The sequence below is a fragment of the Hypanus sabinus genome, chromosome 4 (genome assembly GCF_030144855.1).
Source record: "Hypanus sabinus isolate sHypSab1 chromosome 4, sHypSab1.hap1, whole genome shotgun sequence".
Lineage (NCBI taxonomy): Eukaryota > Metazoa > Chordata > Chondrichthyes > Myliobatiformes > Dasyatidae > Hypanus > Hypanus sabinus.
The window spans coordinates 85,777,400-85,798,854 of record NC_082709.1 but is presented as its reverse complement, the minus strand read 5'-3'; the positions used below and the strand labels follow the sequence as shown (position 1 = coordinate 85,798,854).

Sequence of the window (21,455 nt, the reverse complement as noted above, 5' to 3'; positions counted from 1 at the left end):
AGCCGGGACCCCTCCTTGGGAGCAGGACATAGGGCTGGGGCTTACACAGAGTCAGGACCCCTCCTTGGGGACAGGATGTAGGGCCAGGACTCATACACAGACACTAAACAAGGGGATATAAAAGAGATAGTTCCAAGCTCAACGATAGGTAGTTCCTTCTGTTGGCGTGGCAATGCTCTGGTCTCACTCCAGCAGCTAAACTTGACAGCGATACAGGTGAGGACGCAGGGGAGGTTACAGGCAAGGCTTCAGGTGTGGGTTGCTGAAAGAAGGGAACAGTCCAGCCACAGGGTAACAGCAAAGAGAGCCTGTCTTACCCAACGGAGGCAAGGACAGGGAGGGACAGATCCAACCATAGGGTAACAGCAAAGACAGACTGACTTACCCCACAGAGGCGAGGGCAGGATACTGACAAGACAATTCCCACAGAGGTGAGGGCAGGATACTGACAAGACAATTCCCACAGAGGCGAGGACAGGATCCTGACAAGACAAACCCCACAGAGGCAAGGACAGGATACTGACAAGACGAACCCCACAAGAGGCGAGGACAGGATAATGACAAGACAAACCCCACAGAGGCGAGGATAGGATAATGACAAGATGAACCCCACAGAGGCGGGGACAGGATAATGACAAGACGAACCCCACAGAGACAAGGACAGGATACTGACAAGATGAACCCCACAGAGGCGAGGACGGGATAATGACAAGACAGCACCTACATTCGACCCAAGGGACACTTATATTCCCAGCCTCAATTCGAGCATCAGGTTCCTATGATTAAGCCCAAATGAAACAAGGGACAGCCAGAAGACCCGGAGTCTAGAGTTCACAGACCGGACTGTGAACCGGAATGCAGACTTCTCGGACCAGACCATGACAGAGAAAGATTGCTCACTTATGATCCCCATGCAATCTAACAGATCTTGAGCAGTTTTGTAACGAAGAATGGGAGAAAATTGCAGTGTTCAGATGTGCAAAGCTGATAGAGACCAATCCACATAGACTCAAGGCTGTAATTGTTGCCAAAGGCACATCTACTAAATACTGACTACTTATGCAAACAATTATTTTATGTTTAATAATTGTGACAAATTTAGATCAATTTGTAGAAATTTGTTTTACTATGACATAGTCTTTTTCTGTTGATCAGTGTCAAAAAAAGCTAAATTAAAGCCATAGTGATTCAACGTTGTAAAACAATAAAACTTCCAAGGGGGTGGGGTGAATACTTTTTATAGGCATAGCATAATGTAAAAAGCAATGGTCCCAATACAGACCCCGTGGAACACCACTCATCATCAGCAGACAACCAGAAAAGTACTCCCACTCTTTGCCTCTTGCCAATCAACCAACACTCTATCCATGCTAATATATTTCCTGCAATACCATGGGCTCTAAGCTTGTTAAGCAGCCTCGTGTGGCATCTAGTCAAAAATCTTCTGAAAATCCAAGTACGCAACATCAACTGATCCTCCTTTGTACATCTGGTTTGTTATTTCTTCAAAGAATTCCAACAAATTAGTCAGGCAAGATTTTCCCTTAATGAAACCATGCAGATTAGGGCCTTTTTATCTTGTTCCTCCAAGTATCCTGAAACCACATTCTTAACAATTAACTCCAACGTCTTCCCAACCACTGAGGTCAGACTAACTGGCTTATAATTTCCTTTCTTCTGCCTCTCTCCCTTCTTGAAGAGTAGAGTGACATTAGCAATTTTCTATTCCTCCAGAACCATGCCAGAATTAATTGATCTTTGAAAGATCATTACTAATGCATCCACAATCTCTTCAGCCACCCTTTCAGAACCATGGGGCATATACCAACTGGTCCAGGTGACTTATCTACCTTCAAGCCTTTCTGTTTCCCAAGAACCTTCTCCGTAGTAATGGCAACTTCACACATTTCTGCCCCTTGACACTCTCGAACTTCCAGATACTGCTAGTGTCTTCCACAGTGATGACTGTTGAAAGTACTTATTCAGTTCATCAGCCATTTCCTTGTCCCCCATTACTACCTCTCCAGTATAATTTTCCAGTGGTCTGATATCTACTCTTGCTTCTCTTTTACACTTTATATATCTGAAGAAACTTTTGGTATCTGCTTTTTGGAATCCCCAAGGATGGAGGTCAGGTCAGCAGGTGTTGTGGATGAAGACCAGTGATCCTGCAGTCAAGAGTGCTAGTGATCTCTGATGAGGATTAGATAGGAATTAGTTTGTCTTGCTGTTGCTGTGTCTGTCTTGTTGTATATTGCCTGTGTTTTGCTCAGCTGAACAATATGAGTATTCTATGTTGGCACTGGAAACATGGCGACACTTGCAGGCATCCCCCCAACATTTGAAACTGTTGGTTGTTAATGCTAGCAACACATTTCACTATGTTTCGGTATACACGAGACTAATAAATCTAATCTAATCTTGGCTTTGGAGTCTAATCTAATTATTTGTACCTTTGCATGACCCGGTCACCTTCAGCAGAGACTTGGAGCTGTTGCCTGGCCGTGCAATATGGAAGTAATCGACACTCAGAGAACCGGCAGTCCGTGGCCTGAACTTGAAAGGGATCTGGACTCTGCTGCAGGCTAGGACTGTACCCTCCCTAACCTCACATGTGAACTCGGATTGAAATGGCGCCACTTGCTGGAGATGCATGACTCTGAACAACGTGTTTACCTGTCAGGCACAAGACAAGAAATAAAGTAAGATTGGTTTTACATCCAGATTTATTTGGTTTTGAAATCTCAATGCACAGTTAAATTTTGAATCTTGAAATGTGCCAGCAAACATCTGGTGGGCTGAATGGCTCCAACCAGGTTGTGAAAAATTTAACAGGAATAGGCCATGTGACCCACTTAAACTTTCTCCACCATTCCTAAACATTATGGCTGAAGTCGTGACATCATGCAGTAAAGAAACAGGCCCTTTGGTCTATCACTTCCATGTTCACCATCACATATTCATCTTTGCTAATCTTATTTATCTCCATTACACATTTTTGTTGTAAGTTTCACATTTTTTGACTATTTACTATCCAAAAAAGATATCAAGCTTAGCCTTGAATGAAATGAATGACTGAACCGAGGCCATACTGGATCTAGAACTAGGGAATGAGCCTGGTCAGGTGACAAATCTCTCAATGGGAGAGCATTTTGGAGATTGTGAACACAACTCCCTGATCTTTAGCAAAACCATGGGCAAGGATAGGAACAAATGAATTGGGTTAGTGTTTAATTGGGAGTGGGCTAATTATGATAGTATTGGCCAGGAATTTGGAAATATAAACTGAAACTTATGTTCTCAAGGAAATTCACAGCAGAAAAGTTGTGGTTGTTTAGGGAGTATAGTACTTGCATGGGGGTTCTGGATAAGTTGTCCCACTGAGACAGGTTTTGGATGGCAGGGTGAAGGAACCATGATTGACAAGAGAGGTGGAACATTTAGTCAAAAGGAAGAAGGGGGCATACTTGAGGTTTAAGATGCAAAAATCTGATGATGATCTTGAGAGTTATAAGAACACCAGGAAGGAGCTTAGAAAGGACTTAGGAGAACTAGAAGTGGTGGTAGAGGCTGATACAGTAGGGTCATTTAAGGTACTCTTACACAGCTACATAGATGTAAGAAAAATGGAGGGTTATAGGTTGTATAGGAGGGAAGTTAGATTGATCATGGAATATTCAGCACAACATCATGGACTAAAGGGCTGTGCTGTGGTGTGTCCTACGTTCTGTGAACATTCGCATTGATCAAGCAGAAAAGCAGTGCCGGGTGGGAGATCGGTGGGAAGGGAGTCGCGTAGGGAGCGATCCCTGTGGAAAGCAGAAAGTGGGGGGAGGGAAAGATGTGCTTGGTGGTGGGATCCCATCGGAGGTGACAGAAGTTACGGAGAATTATATTCCCTTTCTCCACCATCAACTCTGCTCTCAAACGCATCTCTCCCATTTCATGCACATCTGCTCTCACCACATCCTCCCGCCACCCCACTAGGAATAGGGTTCCTCTTGTCCTCACCTACCACCCCACCAGCCTCTGAGTCCAACATATAATTCTCCATAACTTCCACCACCTCCAACGGGATCCCACCACCAAGCACCTCCCCCCCCCCTTCTGCTTTCCGCAGGGATCGCTCCCTACACGACTCCCTTGTCCAATTGTCCCCCCCCCCCCATCCTTTCCTACTGATCTCCCTCCTGGCTCTTATCCTTGTAAGCAGAACAAGTGCTACACCTGCCCTTACGATTCCTCCCTCACTAACATTCAGGGCCCCAGACAGTCCTTCCAGGTGAGGCAACACTTCACCTGTGAGTCCGCTGGTGTGATATACTGTGTCTGGAGCTCCCAGTGCGGCCTTCTATATATTGGTGAGACCCGACGCAGACTGGGAGACCATTTCGCTGAACACCTACACTCGGTCTGCCAGAGAAAGCAGAATCTCCCAGTGGCCACACATTTTAATTCTATGTCCCATTCCCATTCTGATATGTCAATCCATGGCCTCCTCTACTGTCAAGATGAAGCCACACTCAGGTTAGAGGAACACACCTTATATTCCATCTGGGTAGCCTCCAACCTAATGGCATGAACATTGATTTCTCAAACTTCTGTTAATGCCCCTCCTCCCCTTCTTACCCCACCCTTCATTGATTGATTGATTGATTGATTTATTATTTTTCCCCTTTTTTCTCTCTCTGTCCCTCTCACAATCACTCCGTGCCTGTTCTCCATCTTCCTCTGGTGCTCTCCTCCCCACCCTACTTTCTCCCTAGGCCTCCAGTCCCATGATCCTCTCTCTTCTCCAGCTCTGTATCCCTTTTGCCAATCACCTTTCCAGTTCTTAGCTTCATGCCTCCCCCTCCTATCATTTTGGATCTCCCTCTCCCCCTCCCACTTTCAAATCTCTTACTATCTCTTCTTTCAGTTAGTCCTGACAAAGGGTCTTGACCCGAAACGTCGACAGTACTTCTTCCTCTAGATGCTGCCTGGCCTGCTGCATTCCACCAGCAAATTTGTTTTGAATGCTTATTGGTTTTCCTGCTTTTTCCTGGTATATTTGAGATGGAGAGCTCATGGCTGGTTGTAGCAAACACATTGCACTATTACACCTGGTTCACAAAAATGACTTTAAAGTCCCCATAAGCCAGAGAACAGTACTGGATACTTAAAGAATTTATTACTTGGAAGACCACCTAACCTATTGTGTTTTTGGCAATTGAAAAAAATGCTCCTCAACCTTTAAAAAAACCTTATCCTGTGGCTATAACATCCAGACTAACTCACCAGAACAGACTCTCACAAGACTAACTCTGCATCCTTGTCCAAATAACCTTTGTGTCAAGTGAAATATATCAGAAACACGAGATTCTGCAGATACAGGAAATCTTGAGCAACATGCACAAAGAGCTGGAGGAACTTTTTATATTATAGAGGGAATGGACAGTCGATGTTTCAGGCTGAGAATCTTCATCAGGATACTTGATGAAGGGCCTCAGCCCAAAGTGTCAACTGTTTATTTCGCTCCGTAGATGCTGCCTGACCCATTGAGTTCCTCAGCATCTTGTGTGTGTTGCAAATGAAATATACCTTTCCTTAGGTTGCCATCCCACCAAGTGTGTTCTTATTAATACTCAGCATAACTCCACTAAGTCTTGTTTGCACTCCAACCATACTGGAAGCATAGAACTTGGGCTATGAATGGTGGAGAACGAGGGTGGGTAATGGAGCAGGTGGACCTAAGAATACAAGTGCATAGTTCATTGAAAGTAGCATCCTTGGTAGAAAGGGTGTGAAAAAGCCTTCATCAGGCATTGAATATAGGAATTGGAACATTATGTTGCTGTTGTACAATTTGTTGGTGAAGCCACACTTGTAGTTCTGTGTAGAGCTTTGGTCTTCCTGTTGTAGGAAAGATGTGGTTAAACTAAAAAGAGTGTAGAAAAGATTTACAAGGCTGTAGCCAGGACTAGAGGGTCTGCATTATAGGGTGAGGTTGGCCAAGCTAAGTCTTTAATGCTTGGAACGTAGGAGAATGAGGGGCGACATCATAGAAATGTTTAAAATTCTAAGATAGACAGAGAAGATGGATGGCATCAGCCTTTTCCCACATGGTAAGGAGTCCAAAATTAAGGTGCAGTGGTTTAGGATGAGAGAAGAAAGATTTAAAAGGAACCTGGGGGGCAACTTTTTCCACACAGAAGGTGGTGATTACACCTATATGGAATAAGCAGCCAGAAGCAGCACTTGAATGGGTTCAAAGGAGAGGCAGAGTTTAAAAGGATATGGGCCAAACACAGGAAGTTGGGATTAACTAGGTGGGCAATATGATCAAAATGTACTAGTTGGGAAAAAGGACCCATATCATATTATTCGATGACTCTATATCACAATGAAAGCCAGCATTTTATTTGTGTACCTACTTGCATAGTTCACTTCTTTGTTTTATATTCAAAGACACCCTAGTCTACTAACCACTGTAATAAGTTTAGCACCATATATAAAAACTGTTTTTGCATTTTCTTTACAAAATAATGTCATATTTTCCCATTTTCACCTTCAGTCTTCTTTGTTTAAATGCATTCAAACTTTCTGGATCTTTTCACAAAATACTGTTCCAACTAGCTTTAGATTTCACCAAATTTACAATTAATAGAATAAGGAGCATTCTATTAACACTGAAGGCTACTTTAGCATGAAAGATTCATAGAGAATCATCCCATTTTAAAAACAAATACTGACAAGTGGCTTCACAGAAAGTTGCAATAGTTACAAGACGTCACTTGATGGCAGTATTTGATTGTAGAGAGCCCACTGTTCAAGCACCAGTTCCACTGAGCACTTCATAATAATGGAGTGACTTGAATTGTAAAGGAACTAGATACAATGTAGAGCTGGACCAAAGGAAGAAGAGTGATGCCATAGATAGAACTGATAGTCTGCCAATGAAGTTGAAGCAATAAACTATCTGGTATAGAGGAACCACTGCACACGATTGAAAAAGGTGCAGAGGGTTGTAGGCTCAACCAGTTCCATCATGGTCACTAGCCTCCCCAGTAACAAGGACATCTTCAAAAGGTGATGCCTCAAGAAGGTGGCATCCATCATTAAGGGCCCTCACTACCCAGGACATGCCCTCTTCTCATTACTACCAACAGGGAGGAGGTACAGAAGCCTGAAGACCCACACTCAATGTTTTAGCGACAGCTTCTTCCAATCCACCATCAAATTTATGAATGGACAATGAACATCACTATTTTTGTTCTGTTTTACACTAGTTATTTAATTATCTTATATAAAAAAATAAATAATATAATAATACTGTGAATTCTAGTTAATTGGGACACATTGGGACCAGTACATTTCGGCCCATTTATGCAACTGTCCCAATTAGCCAAAGTTTCATGGAAATTGTTAAAAAGGTATAAAAAAGGGAAACTACCATTTAACTGAATAACAACTAATGGATTTAAATAAAATAGAGAACAAATGAGAATGCCATCAGTACTACTAGTTCCTAATAGTTATCAACGGAGGAATTCATTCAGTGTATACTGCTGCATTTGTTTGATTGACTGCAAATGAACAAAATCAGCATAGATACCTAATGTAGATAATGGACTGACTTCATTGAATGCTATCATTCAAACCTTCATTTTCATTGTAACATTCAAGATAATTGCTGATACTTTCCAATTCTTCATGTTCACTAACTTGCTGAAATGGTGAAGTAATTTCATTTTCATTCTTGGCTGTTTCTGGCATCACCAAGCCTGAATTGGTGAAACTGCAGGGAGCAAAACAGTTCTGTATTGTCTTACTGCTTATTTCTCACCAACCTTCAGTAACAAAAGTAACTGTTTTTTGAACACAAGCACACACAACTGACACTATTTAAAACTGTTTGTTCTAACCATGGTGTACGGTCTAATGGCCACACAAGTGTACGTAACTAACAGTAATTAGAAACAGTTCAGCAACTGTCTCCAGCCTCAATTAAGCGGCATAGTGTCCCATAAAATAAGGGGAATCCTGGCTATTTTCTTGATTAGTTGTTGTTCTTTAAAAGTTGGCCTAAATAAGCAACTGCCCCAATCTTCCAATGGCCCAATTAACAAGAATCCACTGTGTGTGCATGTATATAGAAACATAGAAAACATACAGCACAATACAGGCCCTTTGGCCCAGAATGCTGTGCCGAACATGTACTTACTTTAGAAATCACCTAGGGTTACCCATAGCCCTCTATTTTTTAAACCCCATGTACCTATCCAGTAGTCTCTTAAAAGACCCTATCGTATCCGCCTCCACCGCCGCCGCCAGTGCCATTCCACACACTCACCACTATCTGTGTAAAAAACTTAGCCCTGACATCTCCTCTGCACCTGCTTCCAAGCACCTTAAAACTGTGCACCCTCGTGTTAGCCATTTCAGCCCTGGGATATATATGTCAGAAAACAACAAGTATCATGACACATGTAAGTGATAATAAACCTGATTCTGATTCTGACAATCTGTTCAACAGATCAAGAAGCATTGTTGGGAGAGAGAATTTGTCAATGTTTCAAATGATGTCCTGAGGCAGGGTTTTGACACAAAACCCTTTTCCCCCACAGATGGTGCTCAACTCAAAGTCCTCCAGCAGATTGTTTGCTACTCCATTTTCCAGTCTTTTGTCACTCCAATGAGATGAGATTTGCTGGAAAAAGGCTTCAGGATTGGGATATCACATATTAGAATTGGAAATGGTTTGACATCATCGATCAGGTCTAATTTTTTCACCATTACCTATCCAAACAGGCTTGTGAAGACATTTTTCTTTTTTCTAGAATCATAGGCAGACAGAAAATCTTATCCATGCTGACCAATATGCTGTCAAAGGTAGACCCATTTGATCCATACTGTATCTCTCCAAACCAAGTTTTCCCAACCTTTCTTAAGCCATGGGCCAATACCATTAATCATTAATACCATTAATTACTTGGGTTCGTGCACCCAAGTTAGGAACCTCTGCTCTAAACCTTTTCTATCCAAATACCTGTCCAAATATCTTTTAAAAGTTGTTATTATATTTGCTTCAATCATTTCCTCTGGCAGCTCATACTATATCACCACCCCTGTATGAAAATATTGCCCCTCAGATTCCTATTACGTTGCTTCCCTCTCTTTCTTTCTCTTGTAATGACAGCTTTGACATGCATTTCTGTTTCAATTTTAACATTTCAAAAAGACTTAATTGGTCATAAAGCACCTTGGAATGTATCAAGTTCATGAGGTGCTCCATAAATGGATTAAGACTCTTTTATCTATGCTTATGGCATGGATGTCATAGTTTTTTTTTTATCTTTAATTTGGCTCAGGAGAGGCCTTATTCTCATCTTATGAGAAAAAGTGGATATTTTTAGTTAAAGAAAAAAATTCAGTCGAGTCACCTTTCAGTGTCTTAAGTGCAAAAATATTTACACCATAACAATAAAAACTGAATTCGTTCATGCTTTGTATTAAATATTTCTTCAAAAAATTGATTTTCTTTTCACATGATTGTGAACAATTATTTCACCCAGGTCTGCCCATTCTATCATTCTGTTAGACTAGTTGAATTGTCTCAATGTGAGCATTTTAAGCTACACACAGAAATTTTAAAGCAAATTATTAAAATCAGATGCAGGAATCTGGAGTAAAAAAAAACTGCTGGAAGAACTCAGCAGGTCAGCCAGCATCAATGGAGGGAACTGGAATTCAAGGCTTTAGGTCGACACCCTTCAATTATTCCTGCGGAGTGCCATGGGCTATTTTAATATGAGTTCGTAAATTGGTAAGTTGTTTATTATTGTCACATGTACTGTGAGGTACAGTGAAAAGGCATCCATACAGATCAATTTATTACAACAGGGCATTGAGGTGGTACAAGGGAAAACAATAACAGAATAAATGTTACAGTGCAGATAGACAATAAGGTGCAAGGTAATAATGAGATAGATCATGAGGTCAAGAGTCCATTTATTATACTAGAGAGACATTCAATAGTCGTATAACAGTGGGATAGAAGCTGTTTTTGAGCTTAGTGGTATGAGCTTTCAGTATTTTGTACCTTCTGCCCGATGGGAAGGGGGAGAGACCATAAGACCTTAAGACATAGGAGCAGAATTAGGCCATTTGGTTCATCTAATCTGCTCTGCCATTCCATCATGTTTGATTTATTATACCTCTCAAACCCATTCTCCTGCCTTCTACCTTTAATGCCCTGACTGATCAAGAACCTATTAACTTCCACTTAATATACACAATGATCATCAGTGGCAATGAGTTCCATGGATTCACTACCCTCTGGCTAAATAAATTCCTTCTCATCTCAGTTTTAAAGGGGTGTCCTCTATTCTGAGGCTGTGCCCTCTAGTCCTAGACTCCCCCTCTATAGGAAACACCCTCTCCTCAATCTGAGCCTCTCAATATACGATAGGTTTCAAGTTCAAGCTCAAGCTTTTTTGTCATCTGACTGTACATATATACAACTAAATAATAAAATATTCCTATGGACCTCGGTGCATCCATGCACTATATATCACATACAGCACATAAACCAAAAATTATACCATAAATATGTTAAAATATAATTCAAAATGCATGTAGTAAAGCGCAGCACAGGTAAACAGTAAACAGCTTGCTGTCCTAGTGACAAAACCTCAGTAGTGGCAGGGTACTCATTAGTCTCACAATCCAAGGGAAGAAATGGTTATCCAGTCTGGCAGTCCTAGTCCATGTGCTACTGCACCTCCTTCCTGACAGTAGTGGGTTAAAGAGATTATGGAAAGGGTTGTAAGGGTCCTCAACAATGCTTTGGACCCTTCATCTGCAATGCTCCTGATAAATGTGACAAAAAGAGGGGGGGGGGGGTGGGGAGACACTCTGTAGGGACTTGCATTCCAAGGCCTTGCAGCTTCCATACCACAGAATGTTGCAGCCAAACAGGACGCTCTTGATGGTGCTCCTGTAGAAAGTTGTTAGACTGGAGGAGGGGAGATTTGCACAGTTCAATCTCCTCAGAAAGTCTTGATGCTTCTGTGCCTTCTTGACTAATGAGGAGGTGTGTGTTCAGGTTAGAACTTCCAGTATGTACACACCAAGGAACTTCATGCTCTTCACTCTCTCCATGACAAAGCCATTGATGTGCAATGAAGTGCCTTCCTGAAGTCCACAGTCAGCTCTTTTGTCCACATTGAAACTCAGTTTGTTGTTCTTGCAGCACTTGACAATCCTCTCTACCTCTTCTCTGCATGCTTGTTGCTGATTGTATCCCCATTGTTGCTGATGAGGCCAACCACTGTAGTATCATCAGCGAACTTGATGTGGCTTCGGCTGAATTTGGCAGTGCATTCATGAGTCAGCAGCATGAACAGCAGTGGACTAGCACACAACTCCGGGGAGCACGAGTGCTCAGCATGATGGAGATTGAAATGTTGCTGCCAATTTGGACTGACCGGGGTCTTTCCATCTAGAAGTCCAATATCCAGTTACAGAGAGGGGTATCGAGTACCAACAAAGACAGTTTACCCACCAGTCTCTGAGAGACGATCATGTTGAACACTGAGCTGAAGTCAATGAATAACAACCTGGTGTATAAGACATCATTTTCTAGGTGGGACCAGATACAGTAGAGGGCCAAGGCTTTGGTATCATCAGTGGACCACTTTGAGCAGTAGGCAAACTGGAAAGGGTCCAATGTAGCTAGAAGGTGCAATCCAATACCAGCCACTCAAAGCACTTCATGATTATTGAAATCAGTGTCACTGGGTGGCAATCATTTAGGCCATTAACCCTTGGTTTTCTTGGACACTGGAATGATGCCTTAAAGCCTGCAGGGACAGTCCAGTCTTAAAAGATGTCCATTAAGGTCTCTGTGGAAATGAATCAATGAGATCCCCCTTCATTCTTCTAAACTCCAGTGATGCAGGCCCAGAACCATCAAATGCTCCTCAGACGTTTTCATTTTTGGGATCATTTTCATGAACTTCTTCTGGACCCTCTCCAATGCTGGCACATCTTAGATAAAGGGAACAAAACTGCTCACAATTCTCCAAGTAAGGTCTGATCAATGCCTTCTAAAACCTCAGCATTAAATCCTTGCTTTTAATTCTAGTCTTCTCAAAATGAATGCTAACATTGCATTTGTCTTCTTTACCACCAACTCAACCTGTAAGATAACCTTTAGGGAATCCTGCACAAGAATTTTCCAAGTCCCTTTGCACCCCTGATTTTTGAATTTTCTCCCCGTTTAGAAAATAGTCTCTGTTTTTATTCCTTCTACCAAAATGCATGACCATATACTTCCCTACACTATATTCTATATGTCATTTGTCTGTCTAAGTTCTGCAGCAGACTACCTGCCTCTCCACCTACCTTCATATCGTCTGCAAACTTTGCCACAAAGTCACTAATTCCATCATTGATATATAATGTAAAAAGAAGCGGTCTCAATTCTGACCCGAGAAAGTCATCGGCAGCCAATCAGAATATGCCCCCTTTATTTCCAATCTTTGCCTCCTCCCAGTCAGCCAGTCTTCTATCCATTCTGGATTCTTCCCTGTAATACCACAGGCTCTTATCTTGTTAAGCATCCTCATGTACGGCACCTAATTAAATGCCTTCTGAAAATCCAAGTAAACAATATCCACTGACTTTCCTGTGCCTATTCTGCCTGTTATTTCCTCAAAGGATTCCAATAGATTTGTCACGCAATATTTCCCCTTAAGGAAACCATGCTGACTTTGGTCTATATTATCATCTGCATCCAAGTATCCTTAAACCTCATCCTTAATAATGGACTCCAACAACTTCCCAACCACTGAAGAGGAGAGAACGTGGACAGTGTGTGGAGCTTTGATTATGTTGGCAGCTCTACTGAGGAACCAAGAAGTGTGGACAGAATAAGAGGAGAGGAGGCTGATTTCTGTGACATCCTGAGCTGTGTCCACAATCCTCTGCAGTTTTCCACACCAGATGCTGGAAGAACTCAGCATTTTGTATGTGTTGCTCAAGAATTCCAGCATCTGCAGAATCTCTCATTTTTCTGGACTTTCTTAAGATCATGAACAGAGCAGTTATCATACTAAGCAGTGCGATGCATCTGAATAGGATGCTTTCCATAGTGCATCATGAAAATCGGTAAGGGTCAAAGTGGACATTCCAAGTTCCAACTTGTCTGCTGCTGAAAATGAACACGTTACAACTGTAGCAGTGAAAGGTGTTCATGGGTATATTTAAAGCAGAGGTTGATAGGTTCTTGATTAGTCAGGGTGTCAAAGGTTATGAGGATAGGCAGAAGAATGGAGTTGAGCCATGCGCCTTGTTGATGATGAGCACATTGTATATATGGCTTCTCCAGTTTCTGAAATATAGTAACCCAGAGCAAAAATCAGTAATTTAATCTTCTTATGGAAAAATTATGAGGAAGAATGATCTCACTGAAACATATTAAAATATCTAGATAGAGTGGACATAAAGAGGATATTTCCTATCGCATGGAAGTCTAGGACCAGAGGCACAGGCTCAGAATAGAAGGACTTCTTTTTAGAACAGCGATGAGGAGGAATTTCTTTAGCCAGAGGATTGTGGATCTATGGAACTCATTGCCACAGACAGCTGTAGGGGCCAAGTCACTTGATATATTTAAAGCAGGGGTTGATAGGTTCTTAATTAGTAAGGCGTCAAAGAATACGTGCAGAAGGAAAGAGAATGGGGTTGAGAGGGATAATAAATCAGCCATGATCAAATGATGGAGCATACTCAGTGTCATAGAGTCATATAACACTAAAACACACTAACAGGCCTTTCAGCCCATCTAGTTTGCAACAAACTAGTAAACTGCTTAGTCCCATCGACTTGCACCCAAACCATAGCCCTCCATATGCCTCTCATCCATTTACTAATCTAAATTTTACTTAAATGTTGAAATCAATCCTACCTTCCCCACTTGAGCTGGCAGCTCATTGCATACTCTCACTTCCCTCTGAGTGAAGAAGTTCCCTCTCATGTTTCCCTTCAACATTTCATTTTTCACCCTTAACCCATGACCTCTAGTCTCACCCAACCTCAGTGGCAAAAGTCTGCTTGTATTTACCCTATCTACAAACCTCATAATGTTGTATACCTCTACCAAATCTCCCCTCAATCTTCTACATTCTAGGAAATAAAATCCTAACCTATTCAACCTTTCTGATAACTTGTGTTCTCGAGTCTCAGAAACATTGTAAATTTTCCCTGCACTCTTTCAATATTATTTACATGTTTACTGTAAGTAGATAAATAAAACTGGACACAAAGCTCCAAATTAAGCTTCACCTACCTCTTAAACAATTTCCACATAACATCCCAATTCAATACATTGATTTATGCAGGCCTGTGTGTCAAAAACGTTCTTTATAACCCTATCTACCTACGACACCACTTTCAAAGAATTATGGACCTGTATTCCCAGATTCTTCTGTTCTACTGCACTTCTCAGTACTCTATCATTTACTATATAAGACCTACCCTGGTTGGTGCTCCGAAAATGTAACACCTCACACTTGACTGCATTATATTCCATCTGCAATTTTTCTAGCTGGCTCAGGTACTGCTGCAAGTTTTGATAATCTTCCTTGCTGTTCACTACAACCCCAATCTTGGTGTCATCCACAAATTTGCTGATCCAATTTATTACATCATCCAGATCATTGATCCAAACCAATTTACTAAATCATCTTCAATGCCAAGTGATTTAACAGGCTTAACCAGCCTTTCATGCAGTACTTTGTCAAAGGCCTTGTGAAAGTCCATGCAGACAACATCCACTGCCTTGCCTTTAACAACTTTCCAATAACTTCCGCAGAAAGCTCTAAGACTGGTTAGACACAATTTACCATGCACAAAGCCATGTTGACTATCGCTAATCAGTTCATGTCTATCCAAAAACATTTATATCCATTCCTTTAAAATACCTTCCAAAAGTTTCCCACTACTGATATGAGGCACTCTGGCTTATAATTTCCTGACTTATTTTTAGAGCCTTCCTTAAACAACAGAACAACATTAGCTCTACCTCAATCCTTCGGTACCTCATTCATGGTTAAGGAATACCTCTGCTAGGGCCCCTGTAATTTCAGCACTAAGCTCCCACAAGGGAAAACATTGTAAGGCCCTAGGGACTTATCCATTTTAATATGTCTCAAGACAGCAAACACCTCCTTCTCCATAACCTGTATAGGGTCCATGACCTCAAATCTGCATTGACTCACATCAACAGACTCTGTGTCCATCTTCTGAGTAAATATAGATGCAGAAAATCCATAAGTTCTCCCCCTTCTCTTTCAGCTCCACACAAAGATTACCACTCTGATCGTCCAGGGAACCAAGGTTGTCCCTTGCTATGCTTTCACTCTTAATATATCTGTAGAAGCCCTTAGGATTCTCCTTTACCTTGTCTGCAACAGCAAGCTCATGTCCTCTTTTAGCCCTCCTGATTTCCTTCTTAAGTGTTCTCTTGCATTTATCATATTCAAGTACCACATTTGTTTCTGCCTGCCTATACCTGCTCTACACCTCCCTTTTTTTCTTAACCAGGAGCTCAATCTCCCTCAAAAACCAAGGTTCCGTAAGCCTGTTATTCTTGTCTTTTATTCCTTCAGGAACATACAAACTCTGTTCTCTCATAATTTTACTTTTGCAGGCCTCCCACTTACCAAGAATGACCTTGCCAGTAAACAACCTATCCCAAACCAGATCCTTTCTGATACCATCAAAGCTGGCCTTTCTTCAATTTAGAATCTCAACCAGAGGACCAGGCCTATCTTTTGCCATAATTACCTTGTAATGAGAGGTATTATGATCACTAGATGCAAAGTGTTGCCCTACACACACATGTCATGTGCCTTGGCTCATTCTCAAACAGGAAATCTAGTATCGCACTCTCCCTAATTGGGACTTCTGCATACTAATTAAGGAAACTTTCCTGAACACATTTGATAAACTCTTTCTCATCCAGCCTTTTTACAATATGGGAGTCCCAGTCAATAGTTGGACAGTTAAAATCACCTAGCATCACAATATGTGGACAGTTAAAAAAATCTACTATCACAATCTTATGTTTCTTGCAGCAGTCTGTGATCTCTCTACAAATTTGCTTCTCTAAATCCTAAGGACTGTTGGGTAATCTATAATATAGCCCTATTAATGTGATTATACCTTTCTTACTCCTCAGCCTCACAAGACAAGTTCTCCAGTCTGTCCTGACTGAGCACTCCCATGATATTTTTCCTGACTAGTAATGCCACCCCTTCTTCCTTAATTCATCCTGCTCAATCATGTTTAAAACAACAGAACCCTGGAGCATTGAACTTGCAACCGAGCTCACTAATGGCTACAACGTCATAATTTGAGTGCTAATCCATACCCTAAACTCATCCGCCTTTCCTACAATACTCTTTGTATTGAAATATCGAGAGCTCAGAACATTAGTCCCACCATGCTTGACCTTTTGATTGCTGGCTTTGTGTGGAAGCTTAACAACATATTTTTCCCCAACCACTCCACTATCTGTTCTAGCACTCAGGTTCATAGCTCTAGTTTAACCTCAGTGGAAGGAATGGCTTAATTCTACTCCTATGTCTTATAATCTAAAACCTTGACTCTTTACTAACTATGAATCCTCACATTGGCATTTGGAAACACTTACTATTGAGTAGTTGTGAATCTCCACGTACTTCTCTACTGTACTGCCAACAGCAACATGTCCAAAATGTAGAATGCTGTGCATGTCATCCTGACCAGACACCTGGCTCACTTTGCCTGGCACACTTATCAGCAGGTGCGGAAACTTGGCTGTGGAATAGAAGAATGTGATTAGAACAAATTCAGTGACTAACACCTCTGTCTGGCTCATTACTCAAGGTGACATAGTGGTGGTAATGATGTGCCACATGTCAGATTGCGATGCTTTAATTTATGGTCTTCCAAAAATGCATTAGCTTTAATAGATAATTACCTTAGGAAAGGAGAGTAGACCATGGAAGAAAGAGAAAAAGGAAGGACACCAGAGGGAGGAGGTGAGCAGATGAGGAGAAGGGAGAGGATAATCAGAATGTCAAATGGAAAAGGAGAGAAGGAGAGAAAGGGCAGAAATTACCAGAAGTTGGAAAAATCAATGTTCATGACATCAGCTTGGAGGCTAGTCAAGCAGAATATGAGGTGTTCCAATTCCCACCATTGAATGTAAGACATTTATACATTATTCTCCCTGGTTTCCTCCCAAATTCTAAAGATGTATGGTTAGGGTTAGTAAGTTGTGGGTAAGCTATGTTGGTGCCAGAAACACGGCGGCAACTGCGGATTGCCCAGCACAATCCTCACTGAACTCATCTGATGTAAACATCATCCTTTTTCTTATTGTTATATAATTAACCCAAATTAAGTGTAGGTATCAGCACTGGGTAAAGATCTTGCTTCAAAAGCAAGTCTAGAACTAAGTGCCCAGATAGTGTCTCTAATCCCAAGATGACTGATGAGGTCATAATGGGAAATAAAACTCTTATAAGAGCAAGGATCCAATGCTGAGAGTTTATAAAACATTGGTCAGACTGCATTTGGATCATTGTGAGCAGTTTTGAGCTCCTTATCGAAGAAAAAATGTGCTGGCATTGGAGAGGGCCCAGAGGAGGTTCATGAAAATGATTCTGGGAATGAAAGGGCTAATGTATGTGGAGAGCTTGATGGCTCTGGCTCTGTTGTCACCGGTAGCAGAATGAGGGGCAGAGGGTGCAATCTCATTGAAAACTATCGAATATTGGAAGGCCTAGATAGAGTGGATGTGGAGAGGATATTTCCCAGAGTGAGGATTCTAAGACCAGACAGCACAGCCTCAGAATAGAGGGACATCCATTTAGAACAGAGGTGAAGAGGAATTTCTTTAGCCAGAGTGTGGTGAATCTGTGGAACTGATTGCCATAGCTGGATGAGGAAGCCAAGTCAGTGAGTACATTTAAAGCAGAGGTTGATAGGTTTTTGATTAGTAAGGGCATCAAAGGTTACAGGGAGAAGGCAAGATAATGGGTATGAGAGGGATAAACCATGATCAGCCATGATGGAATACTAGAACTGACATGATAAGCCGAATGGCCTAATTCTGCTCCTATGTCTTATGGTCTTATGTCTTATGCCTTTTCCAAATAATTGACTTAGGACAGGCAAGGGGAAGACGCCAGAATAAAAAGGTGGGGGAGTGGAAGGAGGCTTGCTGGAAGGTGATGGGTGAAGCCAGATGGGTGGGAAAAGTAAAGGGCCTGAAACATCGACTGTTTGTTCATCTACACAGATGCTGCCTGACCTGCTGAGTTCCTCCAGCATTTTATGTATGTTGCTTTGGACTAACTGTGTAAGTGGCATCATCACTCATGGTAACATTGTGATGGTAAGAATGTGCTAATATCAAAACCCACATCACCTCTCAAGGAGGGCATAAAAAGTCTTAATGCATCGCTTTACAATGAACAGTGATCAGGTTTCGATTCCCACCATTGAATGTAAGGCATCTATACATTCTCCCTGGTTTCCTCCCAAATTCTAAAAATGTATGGTTAGGGTTAGTAAGTTGTGGGTAAGCTATGTTGGCGCCAGAAACACGGCGGCAACTGCGGATTGCCCAGCACAATCCTCACTGAACTCATCTGATGTAAAATGGCACATTTGACTATGTTTCAATGTACATGTGGTAAATAAAGATAATTTTAACCTTAATCTTTAAAAACTAACATCAGACAATAATTTAAGGTTTCAAAGGTGAGATGGATACATCTGGAAAAGCCCATATTTGCTTCTCCATAAATAATGGTGGGAAGGCATCCTTGTTTGGGAAGTGCCATATAAATACAAGACATTACTGCTTTTATTATTGGATTACTTAAGAGATGGAATTAGTGCTTACCTATACCTTGCAGCTTCATATACTTCTCATGGTCATTTTCACCAAACTTGCAAGTGGCAATTAAGTCAAACACTTTGGGGGTCCGAGGCTCAAACACGATCTTGATCTTGCAGTCACCAAATGGTGTCAAGACGCCACTATTCGGGATTAAAATGAATGGACTCTGTACTTCAAATCGAAACGGAGTCAGGAGCTTACTGCAAAGGTAACAATGTGGGTAGCAATGTCAACCTTTATCATGGTGAAATATCCTGCATTTACAACCAAGGAGCATTAGGAACAGAAAAGGCCAAATGTCCCCCACAAACCAGAGAATAGGCAGATTCTGGAATCCAAGCAGCACACACACAATGCTGGAGGAACTTAGCAGGCCAGGCAGCATCTATGGAAAAAAAGTACAGTCGATGTTTCCTCCAGCTTTTTCTGTGTGTTGCTTGGATGTCCCACAAGCCTGCTCTGCTATTTAATGAGATCATGACCAAACTGATTTTGGTCTCAAATCTACTTTCCCCATAGACTTAGTTCATTTACTTTAGCCTTGAACATACTTTCAGTGGCCACTTTATTAAGTACACCTGTACACCTGCTCATTAATGCAATCTAATCATGTGGTAGCAACCCAATGCAAAAAATACATGCGGACGTGGTCAAGAGGTCCAGTTGTTGTTCAGACCAAATATCAGAATGGGAAAGAAATTTTATCTAAGTGACTTTGGCCATGGAGTGATTGTAGGTGCCAGATGGGGTGCTTTGAGTATCTCAAAAACTGCTGATCTCCTGGAAATTTCAAGCACAATAGTATCTGGAGTTTACCTTAAATGGTGCAAAAACAAAGGTCATCCAATTAGAGGCAGTTCTTTTTAATAAGAAAGGTCATAGGAGGATTGCCAGATTGGTTCAAGCTGAAAGGGAGGTGACAATAACTCAAAGCTTTACAGTTATAGAAGGTCTTGGAAATCCTATACTTGATTCATCACGTTTACCTCTTAGGGCCACATCTTGGATTGAATGAAGCTTAATTTTCCAGAATGATGCCTGGACTCCAAAAATTAGAAAAAATAAGATTCCATTTCCATAAGAAACAAGAGCAGAATTATGCCATTTGGCTCATCGAGTCTGCTCCACCATTTCATCATGGCTGATCAACTGATCAATTTTTCCTCTCAGCCCCCATCTCCTGCCTTCCCTACATATTCTTTCATGCCTTGACCAATCAAGACTCTATCAACCCCTGCCTTAAATATACACAAAGACTTGGTCTCCACAGCTGCTTGTGGCAATGAATTCCACAGATTCACCACTCTTCTGCTGAAGAAATTTAGAATATGAAGGGCTGATTTGATTGACATTTTCCAGACATTAAAATAATTACAGGATAAGCTTAAATTTAAGAACACAACAAAATCAGTGTCAGATCAGTCAAGAGGATAGTTGGAAACCACTTCTACTTAGAACTTAGAAGAGTAGAGCACAGAAACAGGCCCTTCAGCCCATGATGTCTGTACCAAATGCAATGCCATGTTAAATTTATTCTACACATGATCTATATCCATCTATTTCCTTAACATTCATGTGTCTATCTAAAATCCACTCACATGTTTTTATTGTATCTGCTTTCACCACTACCCAGGCACATTGAGTTATGGGACCTTAGTGGTTCCCAAAATTTTTGAGAGTATTCTTTACTCAAGTACCTATCTTATTATTTTTAAAGCCCCTTTTGACTGATCCTGCTATATTTACAGGCTATGCAATACAAGCACCCACTATTCTGTGTATAAACAAAAACTGCCCTAGACACCGTCAGATTTCTTCCCACCCCCCCCCCCACCCCCATCATGCTAAACTTCTGCTGTTTCGTATTTGACATTTCTTCCCTGGGAAAAAAAATTCCGACTGTCTATTTATGTTTCTAATAATTTTACAAACTTCTATCAGATCTAAAGAATATGTAAAGAATGATTGAAATTTTCTCTGACAATAAGTAATAAATGGTGATTCAAATATTTATTGCAACGCAAAGATCTATGGAGCTTTGCTACCCAAAGAATATCAAAGTACAAGAAAACTAGGTTTAGATACAAATTAGGCATGATATTATTGAATGGCAGAATAGACAAATGATATTCAGGTTGTTTTTTGGCCTTACCTATTGTTTCGCAAGTGAAATGTGCATACGGAGGTTTCAAAGATGGCGCACATTGGCAGGCACACCAAGTCAGGTAAATGTACATCTGGAAAGGGCAGAGAAGCTCGTAACAAAATAGAAAATGTGCCACCATTTGTCTCAAACACGATCTGGTCCTCATAGTCTTGCTGCAAGAAGAAAAAGATCAGGTTAGATATACCTATCTGTAATGAACATCATAATTGTATTTTCACTGTAAGAAGATAAAAATGAACACATACACTTCAATGGTATTGATGAAGGGTCTTGGCCAGAAACACTGACCATGTATTCCCCTCCACTGATATTACCTGACCTGTTGAGTCCCTCTAACATTTTGTGTGA

General features: G+C 41.3%; 1 protein-coding gene across 4 annotated transcripts in view; it reads right to left on the bottom strand.

The window, feature by feature from the left end:
* Window positions 1-21,455, bottom strand: part of cfap65 (cilia and flagella associated protein 65) — a 210,152-nt gene that overhangs the window by 140,437 nt on the left and 48,260 nt on the right. For all 4 annotated transcript variants that reach the window (XM_059967610.1, XM_059967611.1, XM_059967612.1 and 1 more), the window contains exons 5-8: window positions 21,093-21,259; window positions 18,944-19,140; window positions 16,700-16,845; window positions 2,454-2,676 (exon numbers count right to left, since the gene is read on the bottom strand). In XM_059967610.1, coding sequence (XP_059823593.1) covers window positions 2,454-2,676; window positions 16,700-16,845; window positions 18,944-19,140; window positions 21,093-21,259 — 733 coding nt within the window. The remainder of the gene's footprint in view (window positions 1-2,453; window positions 2,677-16,699; window positions 16,846-18,943; window positions 19,141-21,092; window positions 21,260-21,455) is intronic.